The 18,792-nt window shown below is 46.2% G+C and overlaps 1 protein-coding gene across 8 annotated transcripts in view; it reads right to left on the reverse strand.

Moving 5' to 3' along the window:
• Positions 1-234: 234 nt before the first annotated feature.
• The window catches only part of PAX7 (paired box 7), a 104,966-nt gene continuing 86,408 nt past the window's right edge, over positions 235-18,792 (reverse strand). For 4 of the 8 annotated variants that reach the window (XM_040533973.1, XM_040533971.1, XM_040533972.1 and 1 more), the window contains exons 9-11: positions 16,463-16,528; positions 8,774-9,020; positions 235-5,053 (exon numbers count right to left, since the gene is read on the reverse strand). In XM_040533973.1, coding sequence (XP_040389907.1) covers positions 4,938-5,053; positions 8,774-9,020; positions 16,463-16,528 — 429 coding nt within the window. In that variant the 3' untranslated portion in view covers positions 235-4,937. The remainder of the gene's footprint in view (positions 5,054-8,773; positions 9,021-16,462; positions 16,529-18,792) is intronic. The other 4 variants (XM_040533977.1, XM_040533975.1, XM_040533976.1 and 1 more) reach the window with 1 other exon arrangement.

An 18,792-nucleotide genomic window follows, 5' to 3' on the forward strand; every position in this document is an offset into this window, starting at 1 on the left:
GTGAGATTAAATGTTTCATTTATTTGTGTAGTTTTTCTGCATTTTCATCAAGGAACGAAGCCCATAATTTTGCTTTTTTTAGCAAAAACATCTGTAGTTTGTGTGTGGGTAATTATTTTTGATTTACCACCTTTTCTCCTTGTTCCTGGCATGCTGCAGAGTGAGTTAAGCAAACAAGCCACCTAAAGACACTTTTAATTTTTTTTTTTTTAATGTATAACAGTTATGCCTGAGTTACAGAGAGACACCTACAGGCAGCAGGTAGTTAAAGCAAATACCAGTTTCTCTTTCTACTATACTACTCCATATAGCTGAATAAATTATGGTGCGATTATATATATACACACGCACGCACGCAGGCACACACGCACACATACTCACACGCAGGCTTACACATGGAGCAAAATGGCTATGAGTCAAACACAGAAGCAACATATTCGCAGTTACTAGGAATAAGGAATGTCCTATAGTGCTATGTAGATATTCCCCAGGTGGGTATATGGAGGTGTTAGGGATGACGGGTTAGAAGCATTAAATACACAAAGTCTCTGAGCAACAGGAGCCAATCTGCTGAGTTACTGGACACGGTGAGGAAATGTCCATTCTGTGGTCTCAGGATGGTGTTGAGAGGTGAAGGAGGGGTGCGGGGAGGTACAAGAAACCCACTTGGCGGTTCTGCATTTCCCCCAAGGCTGTCAGTTCTCATCTGCAGGCACAGAAGAAATGTCGACCTGAGAGAACGACTCTGGAGTGCGTCCCATTGCTTGGTGGCTTCTTTGTGCGAGGTGCATGACTGGTTTTTGGATCCCTAGGCACCCTCAGAGTCACCAGTGGGTGAGTATCTGCTCAATCCCTGTTTGGTCTGCTTCGAGCGACCACGGCCGCACATTCTTCAGGGTCCCGCTGTCCATCGCTTGCTTGCCTGTTGTCGATTGCTGCTCTTCCACGCTCGGTTTTGTTTCGCCTTCACGGCACCTCCCTCTGTTCTGTCCCACCCTACCCCCTGAGTTTGTCTCTTTCAGCAGAACTGAGGTTGGCAATCCATAAAACAAAACAAAACAAAACAAAAAATACTTTGACTTTCATACATGAATGTACCTTAAAACAAAACAAAGAAACCAAAAAACTCCCCAAATCAAACCCATCCCGCCCCAAAGATTCTGGAATGTATTTTGAAAACACACAATAGGCAAATTTCTACGTTTTGCCCTCCCCACCCCCTTTTTTTTATTTTTATTTTTTTAACTAGCACGGTACTCACTGTGGTTTTAGTATAAAAAAATGTCAACTTTCTATAAACGTACAGCACATGACCAAATTTCCAACTAATGTACAAAGTGCGACCACAAGGGAAAGGTCAGAGAATAGCTATTTGCACTAGCATGGGGCGTTTTTCATATTCCTCTAAGAACTCTATTTACAGCAGTGCCCGGGTGTTCATGGACTTTCTGGTGAAGCTAAGTGGCAAGCAGGTTTCTTCAGTGCTCCCTCTTTTTAAGACATTTTACTTGCAGGGTCCTGTACTCGGCTCTGAGCTTTGAAGTCCTGCTCAAGAACACACTTGCTGCTAGGACTGACTGTCCGCTCTTCGAGGATGCTTGGGAGGTGGGCTACGTGCACGGGTATGCACAACTGGAAAATAGGACAATGGAGGGGAGAGGAGAGCTGACAGGTTTTTGCTAGTGGCAGTTGTGGACAAGCAATTCTCGTAACAAACTGAAGCTTTCTTTCCAGTTTAGCAGGCAGCTAGGAATGCATTTGGTCAGAAATTTCAGTGTAAAGTACCAGGGATACAAGAAGGGATTACAAACATCCAGGGCAGGTACAGGGCCAACAGTCACTGAATGCAGACTCCGCTTCCTGGTGGCAAGGAGACGCATGGGGCTGTAGACTTGAAGGTGCTCCGAGAGCAGAGGTGATCTGCATTTGGCCTCTTAAATATTATTTGTGGTACACAAGAAAATCGCGTGCTCTGTTGTTTTAGCAGTCAGCTCAGAATGATGCTGACATGCAGAAGCAAATTCAAACAGGTGTTTCAGGCATTAATCCCTAGGCTGGTGTCCACCACAGACACCCTTGCTCTCACCCTCAATGCCCCAGTTCAGCTGTGACAGTCACAGAAGGTGATTGTTGTTGGGAATGACATTTAAGCCAGGATTGGATTTCAAAAGGGATTTCTCCCTTAGATCATCTCTAAAGCATTAAGAACATAGAATGGCATCTTTTTCTGCTTTCCAAGATTCCAAACTGGCACAAAGCAAGGGAGATGCTTGAGGTAATGTGACTGGTCCGTGCATTTTGGCTCTTCAGTCACCTCAAGGAAATCAGTGCCTCTGGCCTTATCCGTTCATCCAGCTGTAGCTGCAATATATTAGCCTGAGAAAGGAAGCGAAGAATGCAAGCTTCAAGTGCTCCAAAGCTTTGTGACCCAGGGGAAGTCTCTTGCAACTAGAGGGAAGATTTATGTGTGATACAGCCAGACAAGCAGAGGCTGAACCAGGTTCTCTGCAGTATAAATGACAGTAATGCAGCCTGCAGTTGTCACCCTCTCAGCTCCTGCACAGCCATGTGCAGGTGAGTGTGAGGCAGAATGGCCAAGCTGGTGTATTAACAGACTTCCAGGAATGTAGAGCAGGCTCTGTCACACCCGTACAGCAAAGCTGATCAAAGCCACATGTGGATCTGATAGGATGCTGAGCAACATAAGAAACAAAACTCTGCTTTGGTCCCAACAGGTACTTGCCCACATGGCTCAAAAGAAAGCGCCTTGGTCGTTCATGATAAATGATGATGGGGCAAGGCAGGGGACAGTTCCCCAGAAAAATGTTGTTTCAGCTGCAAAAACAAGATCAGATTATTTGGAAAGAATGGAAGAAACAGCAGTAACAGAACAGGGCATGGCAGAAGTGTCTCCTTTAACAACCTGGCCCTAGGAACATATGCTAGACCAGAACTCAACCGACCATGTGGTCCCCTGTTATCTCCAGTGGGCAGAAGCAGATATTTGTTATCCTTTAGGATGTTTCCTAAGTAGACATATAAAATAGCGTAATATAAACCCCAGCAGACTGTAGATAACTCTGTGTACTGCCTGTTGCCATGGGACTTTACAAATCGGCCACTGGCTGGCACAGATTCTGTGCATCAAGATGGTTTTCTCAGGGGTGGTTGTCTCAGGGGCAGCTTTCCTCATTGTCTCCAGGTCAAATTTCAGGGTGTTCTTGAAGCAAGCCCTCTCAATACAGGGAGATGAGTGAAAAAAGCCTATATATATATTAGAGATCTGCTTAAGAGTTGTCAAGGATCATTACCACATGCAGAAGGGAAACTATTTAAAACTCCATGTGGTTCATGACTTAGCAATAACTTCTTATTGTTGGCTTCCTTTAGCTGAGCAGTGTGATGAGCAGAATTGTGAGCTGATACAAAAGCAAGAGCACTGGCTTCTACAGAAAAATGGGGTGATAAATCTAGAAAACAAGATCTAGCTTAGAGAGGGAGAGTCTCCAGCACCAAAATGAAAAGCAGAGGGAAGGAGCCGAGAGATCACATTGTACAGAACAGGACGCAAAATGAGAGGGATGAGGGAAGAGCAGGGGGGATGGACAAGGGCAAGCATTTCTCCTGGTAGCTGGGGTTTACAAAATGCCATCGGTAAGGTAAACAGTACTTTCTTCTGCAGTACAAACAGGTGCAATGCTGTGGGCAGAGAGCGCGTTTCCTTCCTAGATGCTGTTAAAGACTCTTCAGGCCATCTCCCCTCTGACTCCACATCCACATCCATCCCTCAGGGACAGGCAGCTGCAGGTCAGCACCTTCAGAAGAAGCACCATTTTCTTTCAGGTGGCCCTTTCCTTGTAGAAGAACACAGTTTTGCACACTGGCCCCTCCAAGCAGGCAGCTAACAAACATGTTTGACTCTTCCCTCTCCTGTCTTTGCTCTCATGGCAAACTTCTCTCCCACTGAGTGAAAGAAGGGCCATAACAGTCCTCATCCTTCTCAACTGGATGGGCAAAAGCTCCAACATACTCAGCTGTATCCAGTGTCCTTCCTCTGTGCATGCAAGGCCAGAGTTTGCTATCACATCTGCTGCTGCTATCTGAAGCCCATGTCTTTTCAGTGATAATCAGGTCTAACTTGGTCCCTAAGAGGAAATGTAAATGTTGCTTGTGCCTGTGCCCATAGTCTCCAGTCCTTACGCAGCAATTTACATTTACATTTTCCAAAGGTCCCAGGCTGGACAGACTTACATCCTGCCCCTGCTTAGCAGCAATCTGGCTTGCCTTGGCCCTGCTTTGGGAAGCCATCAGTGAGAATAGAAGGGTAGAGTGGGGTGGGGAAATCTGCTGTCTCTTTAATTTATGTTTATGTTTTTTTGTTTGTTTGTTTGTTTTTAAACAAGTTCTTATATTTGGTCCATAGGTCTTCTGTGGTCCCTAATTATATCATCCTTAACGATCAGCTTGGTTATTCCTTTGTATACAACATTCACCAAATTTACACCAATGGAAAGAAAAGGAAACAAAATGAAACATTTCTTTTTTTTTTTTACAAAGAAAAAAAAAGATCAATTTGGCTTTGACTATGCCAGCTACCTAGATCAATGGAAAGTCCTTAAGTGTGGGCAAAATGCCATGGCCAGGTAGGTTAGAGGGAGGGCATGAACTCAGGGGTAATAAATGTACCCAACCCATTGTCTCTGGCCACAGAAGTCAGGTCATTGAGGCCAGGCTTGCCTCTGAGTGCTCTGGGAGGAGCTAGATACTTGGAGACCCCTCCCCATCGTTTCTGTCTCCTTCACAGCTCAATTTGGTGCGAGGTGGAAGGGAATTGGGAAGGAGTAGGGTCCGGGTACAGGCAGATCTCTGGAAGGCTGGTGGTGTTTTCTCCAGTGGTACCAAGTTGCTGGAGTGGGTTGTTGGCACAGTTGGACTCTTCAGTAAGCTTGGCCTGTCTCTACCGGTAGGAGACCCAGAACAGCTGAATGTTCTCCCAGCTTCATCCTACGCTGTGTAGACAGGCTCACGTTCTTGGCCAAATAATCAACAGCAGCTGAAGTGGGGGAGGGAGGGGAAGGAGGGCGAGAAAACAGCACAACATGAGGATTAGCTTTTTGTGGAAACGAAGCATTTGACATCAAAGGATGTGTAACCAATAGACCTTGCAGCCTGACTCTTAGAAGAGAGGCCTAATTCAGCGGTTGTCCCAGGCACAAAGGCCCTGTTATACTCCTAGGAAAGAGTGAAAACAGTCCTGCTAGAAAAAACTGACAGGGTTAAGCACTGCTGTGGAGTGCAGAGTCCACTTCATGTGTGATGCTGTGGTCCCTCAAATCTCTCCATGGACCTACCAAAAAGAGCTAAAAGTCTACTTCTACTATGGAAAATGGTGTTTCCAGAGGAGCTGCCTGAAGATGAGCCTGAGAAGAAAGCCAGCAGGATCAGACCTCCAACTTCACCTCGCCATGCTACCTGCAAATCCAAGCCCTGCACGCAGTGATGCCGGTGTAAATAGCTGCAAAGATTTCAGTGGGACCTCCCCAATCTGGATGGGGCTTGAATCTGACTCACCCATTGCATGCTGACTCATCTCTGTGAGCTCTGTCGCCTGCCTTCACCCCTCCTTCCTACAGGAAACTGCTTTGTCTTGGTGAGAAATGCAGCCACAGCTCCTGAGGCAGTGTGTGAACCTGCATCCCAGCTCGCCTGACTGCCCCGTGGTCTGAGGGGGACGAGGAGCAGGGCAGGATGGTGACATTGCTCATTAGCTGAGCTTCAGTCAAAGTCTCTCCCTTTCACTAGCTTTAATGTCTCAAATTAGATTAATAAGAAGCTGGCAGGAGATGTACAATCAGTGCCAATGAGTAAACAAATTTCAGCCATCAACGTCTTGTCAGATGCCTGCCCCAGAGGAGGTCCCTTCTAGACACAAATTCTTATTAGAGTTGTCATATCTATTAGAATTCCTTTCACGCTTCTGCGTTCCAGCACCGGCATCATTAACACAGCTCCGGCCTTTGGGAACCACAAGGACCACATTAATCTGGCATCTCTTCTCCTCACCGGCTGGGATAACACAGGCTGGCATGCTGGAAGCAAGCAGGCTCATCTCAGGGTAGATTATATGGAAGCACAGCTTCTACTGGTAGCAGGGTCCTTTCAGATCTGAGTTGGGCACTTGGGGATGGCATGCTGGCTGGTGCTCCCCATGGACTGGGATTCTGGAGTAGCTTGTCTCAAGCACTGGTCTCTACAAAGTTGTGTTATGGTGCCTCCAGCTTCAAGGAGATACCTAGGATTAGAGTCTGGGAAAGACCCCAAGTTACGGCTCTTGTCCAGACCTTATCAGTCTGGTCCCCTGATATTTCAGGTCACGACATTAAATAATGACTTTGAGAAGCTGTATGTAAAGAGGGAATTCACTCCTCAGGCACGTGTGTGTGGTTGTGCCTCTTTTCTTGCTGGTGCCTGTGCTCTGGGTGAATTCGAATGCATACTTGGGAAAGGAGGGAGAGCAAAGTGAATGGTTGGAGCTGTTCATACTGCCCTTGGCTGTACCCAGCAAAATGGAAATTCGATGGCAACCCTATCCTCCTGAAAAAAAAAAAGAAAACAAAAAAGAAAAAAAGAAAAAAAAAAAAAACCACCACCCGCTTTCAACTCTCAATACTGCTTTTTGTTCCTGTATTCCTGTGGGAAGAGTTAAAAGGCACCAGGGTATCCTACACCAGAAGTCAAAGTTATGTTTTGTTGGTTTAATACAGGGGAAGCCAAAAAGGGTTTTGATATTTTTTTGCCACATCACAGAATGAAGAAATACATAGTTTGAACTGAGTATCAATAAATAATGCTTCTATGGAGGTCATCTCACACTGATCAGCATTCAAAGAGAAGCAGTGAAGAATTAAATCTGGAAGGAGTTAGAAGTATCTGCTAAATTCAAGATGCACCGAGAAAGACAAGAAAAAAATTTGTTATATCAAGGTCAACTTCATGTAAGTGCCTGCTCTAGCAGGACTAATTAGCAATGAAAACTGTTTCCTCAAATAGAGATTATTATAAATGGAGCTCATTATAAGAAATGTTTGTAGTGAAGCAGACATATACTGCCTGAATTTACCTGTACATATAAATATCTATACATATACATGCACACATGGAGAATTTGCTGCTTAACGTAGATCCCACATTAGAACAGCTACAGCTGGTTTGTGCTGCAGCTGCCATGCAAATTGTTAGCAGCTTTATGTGTAAAACTTGCTGTCATGCTGGGTGCGACTCCAGTTCCCCGCACTGCAGAGCAGCAGCATTCTGGATAGTGCGTGGTGGTTTCTCACCTACCTTCCTTGCCCGAGCATGAAGCCTTCATGATTAGCTACCTGGATGTCTGTGGGCATGGGACACATCTGGACTAATTCTGTTGACCATGCAAGATTTGCTGTTAGCAGCCTGGACTCCTGTGATTATTAACAGAAAAATACTCCCGCTCCAAACCAAGCCCAGTGGGCTCTATACTGGACTTCTAAATTGAAAAGAGGGAGCTGTGTGACAGAAATCAGGAAAGGGAGGCAAATGAAACAACATAAATAGGGCTGGGTGAGTAGCTCTTCATGAGCACAAGGAGAGGCCCAAGTAAAATTCCTGCAGCAACCAAGACAAACCCTTCTTTCTCTTTCCCTCTCCTTTGCTGGCTGTTCTCTCTCAGAAAATGTAGATCGTCCTCCTTATTTTATTTTTTACACACATGGGTGTGACTAACGTCTTGCCTAAGGGAATCTTTATTGGAAATACATGGTATTGGAATTTGTTTAAGATTTTTATCAATAGCACGTGTGTCCAGCCTCACATTCAGAAGCGAGGGGAAGGTCAAGGGGTCACAGATCAAACTCCCGAAAAACAAAAAAAGGAGGGGTGGGGGGAAGCTACTATTGATCCCGTCTGCCGCCACAGCCGGTTCTCATTTAGCTGTAGAAGTTAAAGACATTAAAGGGCTGTGACGGAGAGGGGAATAAAAAGCCACAGCCAAATGGAAAGAAAGGTCACTGAGGACAAGCTATGGGCAAGCAGGAGTGCTCCAGGAGGAAGAGGATGCACCTTTAACCCTCCGCGGATCACTCTCTCACAACACCACACTTATTATTAGGTTAACACTGGCAGGTGAGCCCTTTGCCAGGCTTTCTGGAGGAGAAACAGACCCTCCAAGGGTCTCACTGCCTTCTAGGTCTGAGCTTTGGGTTCTGGATTACAGTTCCAGCCTCACTTCATTCTTAGTAGAACCACAGCCCAGTCGACAGGCACTGGCTTAATGGCTTTTTGTAGCAAAAACTCTGAGTGTGGACCCAGCCCTTACATTATGGAGGGCAGGGGAGGAAGCAACATACATTGCTCTGCATCACTAGGGGATGGCATTAAAATCCCAGCTTTCCTTTGGCTGAGCAGGGTGAACAGGGTGAAAGCAGGGCTTTTGGAGAAGCAAGAACTGGAGATGGGGAAGTGAAGAGATCTGGGAATTCCTGTTCTTCTTTACTAATAGAAATGTTTTACCTAAAATATTTTAATTAGGACTTTTGAATTGGACTGTAAGGGTTCTGGGAGCAATCTCTCTACGTGGAGCAAGCTCCATCTATCTGGTGACCAGATTCCCTTTTTCTCTCTAGATGGACAGATTTCCATGCAATCCCTTCCAAAACAATATCCATACCTTCATAGATCCCCTCCCTCTCCTCTCCTATTCCCTGCACAGAGGAATTAGGAATACATTCAGCACACTTACTTTGTCCATACTGTCCATATTGGTAGCCAGCCACTGGGTCCACACTGTAACTGGTAGTGCTGTAGGTGGGAGGACAGTAGGACTGCGAAGTTGGGAGGCTGTCCACGGACTTGATGGAGTCACTCCGCTGGCTGCAGCTGGCAGAGATGGAGTTGGTAGTGTCCAAGCCACCGTGAAGGGGAGAGATGGAGAAGTCAGCCTGGGGCTGTGGAGGAACCCCACTGGGGTTGCTCAGGATGCTCATCACCTGGAGAAACACAGGAGACAACACGCCATCATCCAGAGGAGAAAGGGTACATGTGCAGCTGCCTTCATGCATACCAGGGAGAGGCTGTCTATATATACTGGTGCTCTATCAGTATAATACACTGTATCAATATAGCTTTAACTCAGATGGAAAATGAAGGCCTGCCTTCACCTAAGACAGACTCCACATTTGGCTCCCCTGTGCTTAACGCTTTATATGAAAGAGCTTCCTAACGGGTAATGGAGAGGTTCCTTCATGGCACACTCAGTCTTTGGTCTGTTTTTTGCTGCCCTCTGAACAACGTTAGCTGTGCTGTTCCAAATGAACACTAGAGAAAGGAATAAAACAGGGAGAAACCTGCTCGACACACGCTGCCGTGAGCTAGCAAATCCTCCCTTCCTGTGCACAGCCCTCGCTGAAGAGGGGACCCACGAGACATCAAGCCATGATCTGCATTTTGAAAAAGGGACTCTGAAGACAGCCACTGTCTCTGGAAGTCTGAATGGGGATGGTTTGTGAAGGTCCCTAACCGAACCAGACACAAACCCTTCCTGGTTTGGATGCAGATTCTGCAGTAGGGACTGAAATGTCAAAGCTCTCTTTACCCTCAAAAGTCTGTGCATTAAAGGATAACAAGTCCCAGTTCAGCTCATTTCAGTATAGTGCTTGGTTTTAAAATGTAATTAAATTTGCACACAAGCTATCTTCCTGCTTTGAGACCTGAAACAGATGAACTTTTTTTTTTTCTTTTTTCTTTTTTTCCCCACAAAAATGCCAGATTTGTTCCTGCGGGTGAGTTTGGGGTAAGCTGCTGCCTACAGGCCTTCACACCAGTGCCCTGATCCCGCCAGTACTTTAATGCAATTGCCTTCTGCAATCAGCAAAATGACCCTCAGGCTGCCAAGTTAAGAGTGTAAAGAGTTTGCAGGAGCAGGGCTGCGGCGAGGGAAGGAAGGGAACTCCTGATGCCTCTCGTTGATCTGTGCCGGCCGCCGCAGGCGTGCCTTGCCACATTTGTGCTGTGGAGAGGTGGGGGGAGAGGGGACAGCCTGTCACCTCGGGGGGCCAGGCCAGTGCTCAGATGCCGAGCGGCTGAAAATCTCCGAATTTAGCATAACCTTATTGACATCAATTAAAGTGGCAAATTGGAAATATTTGGAGCCTGGCAAGTGGTAAAATGAGCCCTTTATCCCCCACCAGCGGCCTGGTGAGCTATTGTGCGGAGGATACATTCTCTGGAAGGACACAAGAGGGGTTGTATAGAGCGGCGTCTCCCCTTCCTCCTCACCCCGACACCTTCCCCATCCCCTCCTCCCTCACCTTCCTTCTGGAACAGAGGCTTAGGCTTGGCGCTGGCCTTTGCTTTCTAAAGCTTCTCCTCCCCCCCGGAAGGACTCCGGAGTCCTGCCATGATGCTTTGCCTTGATGTGATGCCACCTCCCGACTCAGCTGGCCTGAGACCCTTCCCAGGCATTTGTCTGGGAGGGGGATTTGGAAGCAGGGGTGGCTAGACCCCTGCGGAGCAGGAGGTGGTAGGGAGGTACTGGGGAGGGGGTAGTTAAAAAGCCTGGAAAATCAGTCTAACTCTGACCACTGGGTTTGCCTGCAGTTAGGTGCAGAGATGCAGGAATGAGCTTTGTACAAAAAGCACAGTGTTGGCAGCTTGGAGCTCGGAGAAGGTTCACATACCCTTTCCTCCTTCAGGTTTTTTAGCCTGCGCTGAGCTTAGAGTTTCCTACTGGTCCCCAAAAGTTAAAACCAGCTTAGCTGTTTCAAGAACCAGGGCAGACTGTGCTCCAACAGGGCCTAAATTACCTCCAGCCCTCCAGACCCTCCAGGCACAGCTTCTTAATCACACCAGTGAAGCCTCGCGGTATCTAGATGAAGTTGTTTAGTCACAACTGTTCACAAATTGTGCCCATGGAACTCCCTGCCCCATGACAGCACAAAGACTGACATACAGGGGGATGAAGAAAGGAAATTGCATTTAAATATGCAATACTGACTGGATTAATATGAGAATAGGGCTGTCAGGATGGATGTAACATAAACCTCTCTGCCTCAAGGCTTTTGCAGCAGGGAAATCATGGGAGTGTAGCCTGAATGTAGTTTTCCAGCTGCTAAGTTGTTTGTAACCTTCCACTAAAGCTGGGTCATGAACTTTGATCTGTCTCAGCTACGAATCCTCCCTCTCTGCCCCTCAGTGCTGCTGGCTGCAGACATACCTCCTAGCATCAGCCTCGCCTGGGCTGTTGGTGTCACACTCTGCACCGCCTTGCCCCGATGGATATCCAGGACACTCACGAATGTGGCAGCCACAAAACATCATCAGATTTCATTTGCAAGCAGAATCAGATGTTTAAAACAATAAACATCCTTCTTGCATGTGCTAATACACAGACGCAGGAATTATGAGTTATTTTGGGCAAGCTCCAGCTTGGGCAGCACTAAGTAGGGCCATTTTGATGCTCCCTCCATGAGCCGTCCAGGTCTGGCAGGGCTGCTGGACTGTGGATTTGATGCATGCACTGCAAACCTCTGCAGGTGCAGGAAGAAATCATGCACTAGAAAACAATGGGCAACTGGAACCACTCAGAGACTGGAGGGTTTTCTAGTGCTCTCCGTCTTGGCCATATCCCCAAAAGAGTCAGCTGCTTTATATTACTCAGGAAAAATATAAAGGTCTTAAAGCAAGCAGAAGTCATATTAACACTTCCGCTATGGCCTGTTTAAAAAGAAAGGGGGTTGTAAAGCAATGTTGGTAAATGAAACCCAGATTCACACTCTTCAAAGTGAGAGGAGCTGAGACTGGAGAAGACACTTGCACAAATCCTACTAAAGACAGTAATTGGCTTTAGTCAGTCAGAATCAGGACTGATTTCTAATCCTGGCTCTGCTACTGACTTGCAAGGGCTTGTGCAAGTCACTTAAGCTAGGACTCAACTCAACTGCCCTTAGCCACGTGAAGTTAAGTTTCTAGTCTCTTCTAATCCTCCAGAATCCCTCTACAGAGAGACTGACACTTCTAAAGGACAATTCACCCCATTCTAAGACCTCTTTCATAAAAAGATGGTCTTTATTACCCTCTGGAAATGAATAGTGAGACAGAAGGATGCTGATATTTCACCATGATGATGCCAGGGTGGTGAAAGGACATGTAAGCGAGCAGAGGTCAGAGAGGCAAGATGCTGGAAGGTGACTGTGAGATGCACGTCCCTGCTGGATGCTCCCGCAGGGGTAGGGTGTCTGTGTACTGCAGACCAGCTCTGATACCGGCTGCAGGGCTCAGCGGAGCCAGGAGCCCCAAAGAGCCCGTTCCCTCCTCAGCAACGCTGACCGTGGGAAACATCTGCCTTTTCCAGGCATACTGTGAGCAATTTGGGACTGCCAGCCACCCCCCCTCCCCCCAACTCCGTTTGCACAAGGACAGCATCTGATCTTCCCCACCCCAGGACATGAAGGTGTCAGAAATAACAAGAGCAAACCATAGATTTCTACTCCCCCTTTGCTCTGCAGCCGCCCAGCATGGATAACCCTACATGAGTCCTTCAGCCTCAGCAGGCCAGCATTATCTGACTTCTTGTTTCAGCTGGATAAACTCATTTTCCAGGCAACTTTTGAACTTAGGAAATTCTGGGGCATCTGGAGAAATACCCTCCTCAAGAATGCAAAGTCCTTTTACCTTTTCTTTTTGACCTTGCTTTCTTATAATTTATTACTTCTTGGTGCATTATCATCACTAACTAAAAATCAATACCCACTTCACATCTGTAAGGTTTTATCTGGAGGGAAATCTGCTACCTGTCCATCACAGTGAGTGACAGCCTTCCTTTTCCCCTCCCTCTCATCGGTTGTCTCTCTCCCTTTCCCCATCTCCTTTCCCTTTGCTGCTGTCCCAAATCAGTCACAGGCTTGGCGTGGGCTTGCACTTTAGGCTAAGTCAATAACAGCCACAGTGCTAGGAGCCTTCGGCCTTGTTCCTACCCCTTCCGGAGGTCATTTGTCATGGGGGAGAGAGGGTACGGGTCTCGATGTGTTGGGGAGACCAAGGTTAATGAACAAAGACCCTCATGGATGAAAGAGCGAGCCCCCCCCCCCCTCTTGCCTCCTGCTGCTGCTGCACTCCCCACCCTCATCTCTGCAGCTCCCCCCCCCCCCCCCATCCCCCCCTCCCAGGACGTTTCATCACTTTCTCCCATACTTTAAAAGAGTTAAAAAAATGTAATTAATTCCCTCCATTTCTGAGCTGGCCCTCAGGGCCTCTGGCCGTGGAAACTGTAGCAGGGGAAATGTGCACCCTTTATGATAAACGAATGTGGCTTTGGAAAGGCAAGTGCAATTAGGGCCCTCAATCTGTGCAATCAGGCCTTCAGATTTTAGGTTTGGAGGTTGGGGGGCAGGAGGGGCTCGAGGGACAGACAAGTGATAGGGAGAGATACTGCTCAGATAGAGAAGGGTGTGTGCGTGTCAGGGAGGGGAAAGGGGGGATAACAGGTTGGTCTGATAAAACCTTGCCCCTGCAGACCTGCCTGCTGGACGGCCTCTCTGGCCAAGATCTCCATGGGATGTACAGGGATGGTCCGGGCCATGTTGGACAGGCTTCACATCCTCAGAGTCCCCACATCTCCTGTCCTGCATCACTGGTTTGCTCTGGGCTTGCGGAGATGCCTAGCCAACAGGCATCAGGCCCTGAGACACTGCAGACTTGCCATCTACCCTCAAGTGGTGCTGCACTATCTCATGACCAGGAGGACACAGAGACGTTGTAAGGAGATCAGATCCAAAAACCAGAATGATTGGGAGGCAGGAGCCTGTGGACAGCATTTTCTGGAGTGACTCCCAATGCTGCGTGTCTCTGGTTTTGTGCACCTGATTTGACAGAGCGTAAAGCATCCAAAATCAGAGGCTGCCTTAGAAAAATGCTGCATTTAGAAACTGCTGAGCCTGGCTAAGTTCTGAATAAAGGGAAGACGTAATCATCTGCAACCAGCTGAAGGGTGTTAACTCCAAAGAAGCTGCCGGGTAGTCCCAAAGGAATGCAAACTGGATACCAGGTGGCAACTGAAAAGGAAAAGGCAGAGGAAGGGTCTCCTGGCAGTGGGCAGTACTTCTGAGGCTGTGGTACTGTTTCCCTAGGAAGAGGTAGAAATCCTGTCTTTGGGAAAGGGAAACACAATTGGTTTGAATATTTAATCCTAATCAGAAACATCTAGGAAATTCTGCTGTGAAGAATCTGTTTGTAGGCTGAAATCTCTCTTTGTTGCAGATTCTGTGGTGTCAACTTTTACACCAGTTAGCAGGGAGTGAATATCTGACTGATATTCATACTCGTGCTTTCCCGGCCCGACTATCTGCCTGATAGTCATGTTGGGAAAGGTGTTAGGTCTTTTGGTATTACACTACGTGGAGCAAGCTGCCAGTGCACTGTGAGCTCCTCTGTGAGAGGTTGGTCTCTGTCATTCATGGTTGATTCAGCTTCTGCTTTGGGGAGGTCATGTGCTGTCCTCAACATCTGTTCTTAGCTACTTGGTGGGGACCCAGCTTAATCTTTTGCATCTTTTCTTTGCAGTCTTTTCAGCTAATCTTTTCCTTCTCTCTTGCAGAAGGCACCTTTCCTCATATTAATGCTTTTTGATCTCTGTGGATTCATTTTCACTTGGTGGGAATAGGAAGAGCTGATTATTCTATACATATATTAAATAGAAACAAAATGAAGAGGTGACTGTAAGACTACTGAAAGACGAAGAAAGAGTTGGGAGGAGATAAATAGTTTCCCCAAAGATCTTCACTTGAAAGGAGGATAAATATATGCAAATATGCCCCTAGGTAGGACTAAAATGACTTATGTAGCAATCACTAACAGTGCACTCACAAAGCCAAGCAATTAATTTTGAATATTTTCTAAATCACTAGACCCAGCTGAGTTGTATCCCAATATGCCAATCCAGTATGTGTGCCCATTAAATTTGATTTTGCAGTCAGGCCAAGAAGCAGGACAGTGCTTCACACTTTTTGTGCTTAGAAAATATCTGATTTGTTCAGTCTAATAGCATTTCCAAATAAATTTCAGGGCTTGAGGAGTGAACTTCACATTAAACTTCCTTACCTTCACTGACTTCAAGCACAATCCTGATTCACACTGGCAGAAATGAGCAATGACTGACTCTGTACTTCCACTTCGGTGTGGGTTAAAGAAAGCTGGTGCTCCACTGCCCCAGCTTTACCTCACTAGCTTAGCATGAGCAGCCTCTGAACAGACTCCATCCAGTGCCCACCAGTCTGAACAGCAGAAGGAATGGAAACAAATATCACATCCTAGAAGACCTGGTTTTATTTCAACTCAATATAAAATTTAATAATGCCTTTTAAATAGAATTTGAAACGTCAGGAGTGAAATCCAAGCTCCAGTGAGGTATGTGGGAGTTCAGCCATTAATTTAAATGGGGCATTTATTTTGCTGTAGGATTTGGTTGTATTATAAAAGGCATTTGATGTAAAGGGCTTCATCTAGCCGAGTACTTACAATCCATCCATCAGCATGTTACCTGAGCATCAGATGAGGATTTCTAGTGCTGAGAACGGTGTTATAAATAGGAGCTAACAGAATCTTACAAGCTTTAGATAATTCCCCATCAACCCAAATTCTGTTGTTTTTTTTTTGTTTGTTTTGTTTGTTTGTTTGTTTTTGAGAGGCAGATAGGCTATTGATTAAAGGAATGCTTATGGTCTTCTCTGACTGGAGTTTCTTAGAAGGCAAGGAGAAATATTTGCTTCCTATGCTAATCAATGTTATTGCAGTTGGTGTATTTACATTGAATAGATGCAGATAAAATGGCCATACCCCCAAAATGTTCATCACAAATGGCAAAGGATTGCTATGGAAGGACTCCAGGGCTGCTGTTGTATAGCAGTGATGTTTCATTTACGTAATCTTTTCCACTCCAGTGGAAAATGTGTGGAGACAAGTGAAATGACTTTCCCAAGGCCACACAAAGTGAATCAGAACCAGAGCCAGGAACAGAATGCAATGTTTCTGAATCCTTTCTGGTAAGTATGGGACAGACCATACTGGACCTCTTCAAAGTGATCAGAAACGGTTACTACAGGTCTGTGCTTGAACAATGATACGGTTTGCCAGTGAACAGTAAAACCAGAAATATCGTCAATGCCTTTCAGTGACTTAAAACATCTGAACGATGTTTCAGCACCATAGGGGAGTAGTCTAGGACACAGCGGGTGAAACGGAGATGAACATTTGTGTCCTAAGACGACCCTGGTCACTTGATGGATGACAATCTGCCACACACTCAAGATGGAGAGGGCTTGGGGAGATGCTGGTGATGAGATGGAGCTGGGGATGCAATGGTGAGCTGCAGCAAAGCAGGCCAATGCAGGCTGCACAAGGGGAGGATTAGAAAAAAAAGGCGATGGGAAGTTATTACCTGATTGTTCAAGGCTATGGTGAGGTTCCACCTGGAGCACTGCATCTTGTTTTGGGCACCCTGCTTCTGTAGAGATGTACAAATTATGGAGAAGGTCTAAAGAAAAGTTTCTAAGCTATACAAAAGAATGGGAAGATCTTAGCTATAATGGTAAGAGAAATTGCTTAACTCGGGATGGGCTAGAAAGAGAAATGGGCTCTTCTTGCAGTGGAAATACCATAAGGAAACCAGAAGCACCATGGGGTTATACATCCAGTAAGGGCTATAAGGAACTTTGCAGCAGAAGTGTAATTTGGAGGGAAGAGGGGAGGCATCACTGTGAATAGGAACCACTTGATCTAGAAACAGGAGCTGCTATCCCTGGTGATAGGGCACCAAATTCTACTATCACTTCTGTAAAAACAGATGCTAAAGTTCCTAATAGTCTGGATAACCAAAGAGGAAACAAAAAGGCATGCTCTGCTAGCATGAGCTGTTTGAGTTAAAGGGAGGTCCCAGTTCTACGGGTTTCAAATTCATTAATGAGTAAAATCAAAAGACAGGACTCACCCCTTTCAGAAACAGGAGAGACTCAAGCCAGCAGGCTAACTACTGCTGTGCCATGTTGAAACTGTCGGGGTTTGATTTTCAGGCACTGCTGAATATTTCTTGTCTGAAAATGAGCTGTTTGTGCTTTACAGCAACACCTTTATTTGCTTTGTGTTACCTAAGCTTGAAGTGTTTTTTTCCTGATTAAATTGTAGTTGCTAAGACATTTTATAGAGAAAAATAACCAAAAGAAAGTCGGTGCTTCCCAAATGTGCTGGATGGTGATCTAAGCCACCCCATCTTCCTTATTTCCAGGTAGTTAACAGCATTAGAAAAAGCCACCACAAGCAAACTCTACCCTAATTCTGTTTTACTCCAGAAAATGTTTCCCAGTGAAGGCCAAGTGAATACACTGGAAAGGAAAGCCTCCATGGGAAAATTGCTTTGTTGAGATATGGAGCATCTCTGGGCACCTTTACAGAGGGTATTAATTGCAGGAAGATGAATCTTGCTTGTGGCATTTTGGAACTCACAAAATCATCTCAAATGAGAAAGCAGAAAGGCACAACCATGGAAAAATGGAATTCCTAAACATTTCCAAGCCTTGAGAAGGACTCAGCTTAGGTTTGGCTTTGGAAATGGGTTGGGTTGGGGATCCTTGTGTCTTATTTTGCGCCTATCAATCCAGTTCTGGGTAAGCTCAGACATGCTGATGACAGGTGGGGAATGAAAATTTTTCAGGTCTGGGTGAGAGATTCAAAATACCAAGAAATAAACAAACACACACAAAGGTTTCCTACCACATCAGCCCTAAACCTATTGCTGTGCATCTGCCTGATGTGAACAATGGCAGGATGGGGAGATCACGCAGCATAGCTAAGTCCCAGCAAATTAAAACTGTTTTATAAACTTCTGTAATTCCCCACTGAGCTGGCTCTCCTGTCAGCAGCCCCACACCAGCAGAGACTAACAAAGACAAACCAAAATTCACAGAAAGGTCTCCTTTTTCCCTCCTCCCTTCCCATTTCTCTCCCTCGCTTTATTTATTTATTTTCCCATTTCCCAGCTAAGCTGATCTGTGCTCGCTCACTATCACAACCCCCTGCGGACACTGGTAATGGAGTGCGGGTGCTGACTTACTGCTTCAAAACAAGATTTCCTGAGATCCTTTGAGCCTGCTCCATGCCGCCCCCCCCTTCTGCTTTTCTCTCTCTGTCTTTTTTTGGAGAGTGGAGGGGAGCCTCTATAAATGTGAAAGGAGCTGCACTACAAAGAAACCCCCGAGTGGCATATCCCAGCCCCAGGCGAAACTGCTTGGTGCACTGATAGTCCTTCGTATCTGCTCGAGGACTCCTTTTTCTCTTTCCCTCCCTCTTTCTCTGATCAATCGAGGGCTGTAATCAGTTAAGGTCCAGCTTAGCTGCAGTGTAAGATACACCAGTTAAGCAAAGCCAATGCCTCCAGGGTTCCCACCGTAAATATGGAGAGGTCATGGGGAGATTAAATAACCCTGATAAGTTCAGCAAGAGCAGTGCTAGCTAGGCTCGCACCAAACACTTAATAACTTGAGCTGGCAGAAGAATGGAAGAAGGAAAATCAGAAGTGCTTCCTACTCCCAGCTCCTCTGCTGCTTGTTCACTTCCTCTCCCAGTTCCTAGCCTTCTGGAGGAGGGTTGGTACCTTTTTTAAGGTGGGGGTTTCTCTTTTCACCTCACCCCAATGAATGAACAATCCCTCGGCACTGTCCAAGAGCACAGGGATGAATTTGTAAAGTCAGGACCTCGCCTTCCCTCACCCGCAGG

Source organism: Cygnus olor, chromosome 21, assembly GCF_009769625.2.
Source record: "Cygnus olor isolate bCygOlo1 chromosome 21, bCygOlo1.pri.v2, whole genome shotgun sequence".
Lineage (NCBI taxonomy): Eukaryota > Metazoa > Chordata > Aves > Anseriformes > Anatidae > Cygnus > Cygnus olor.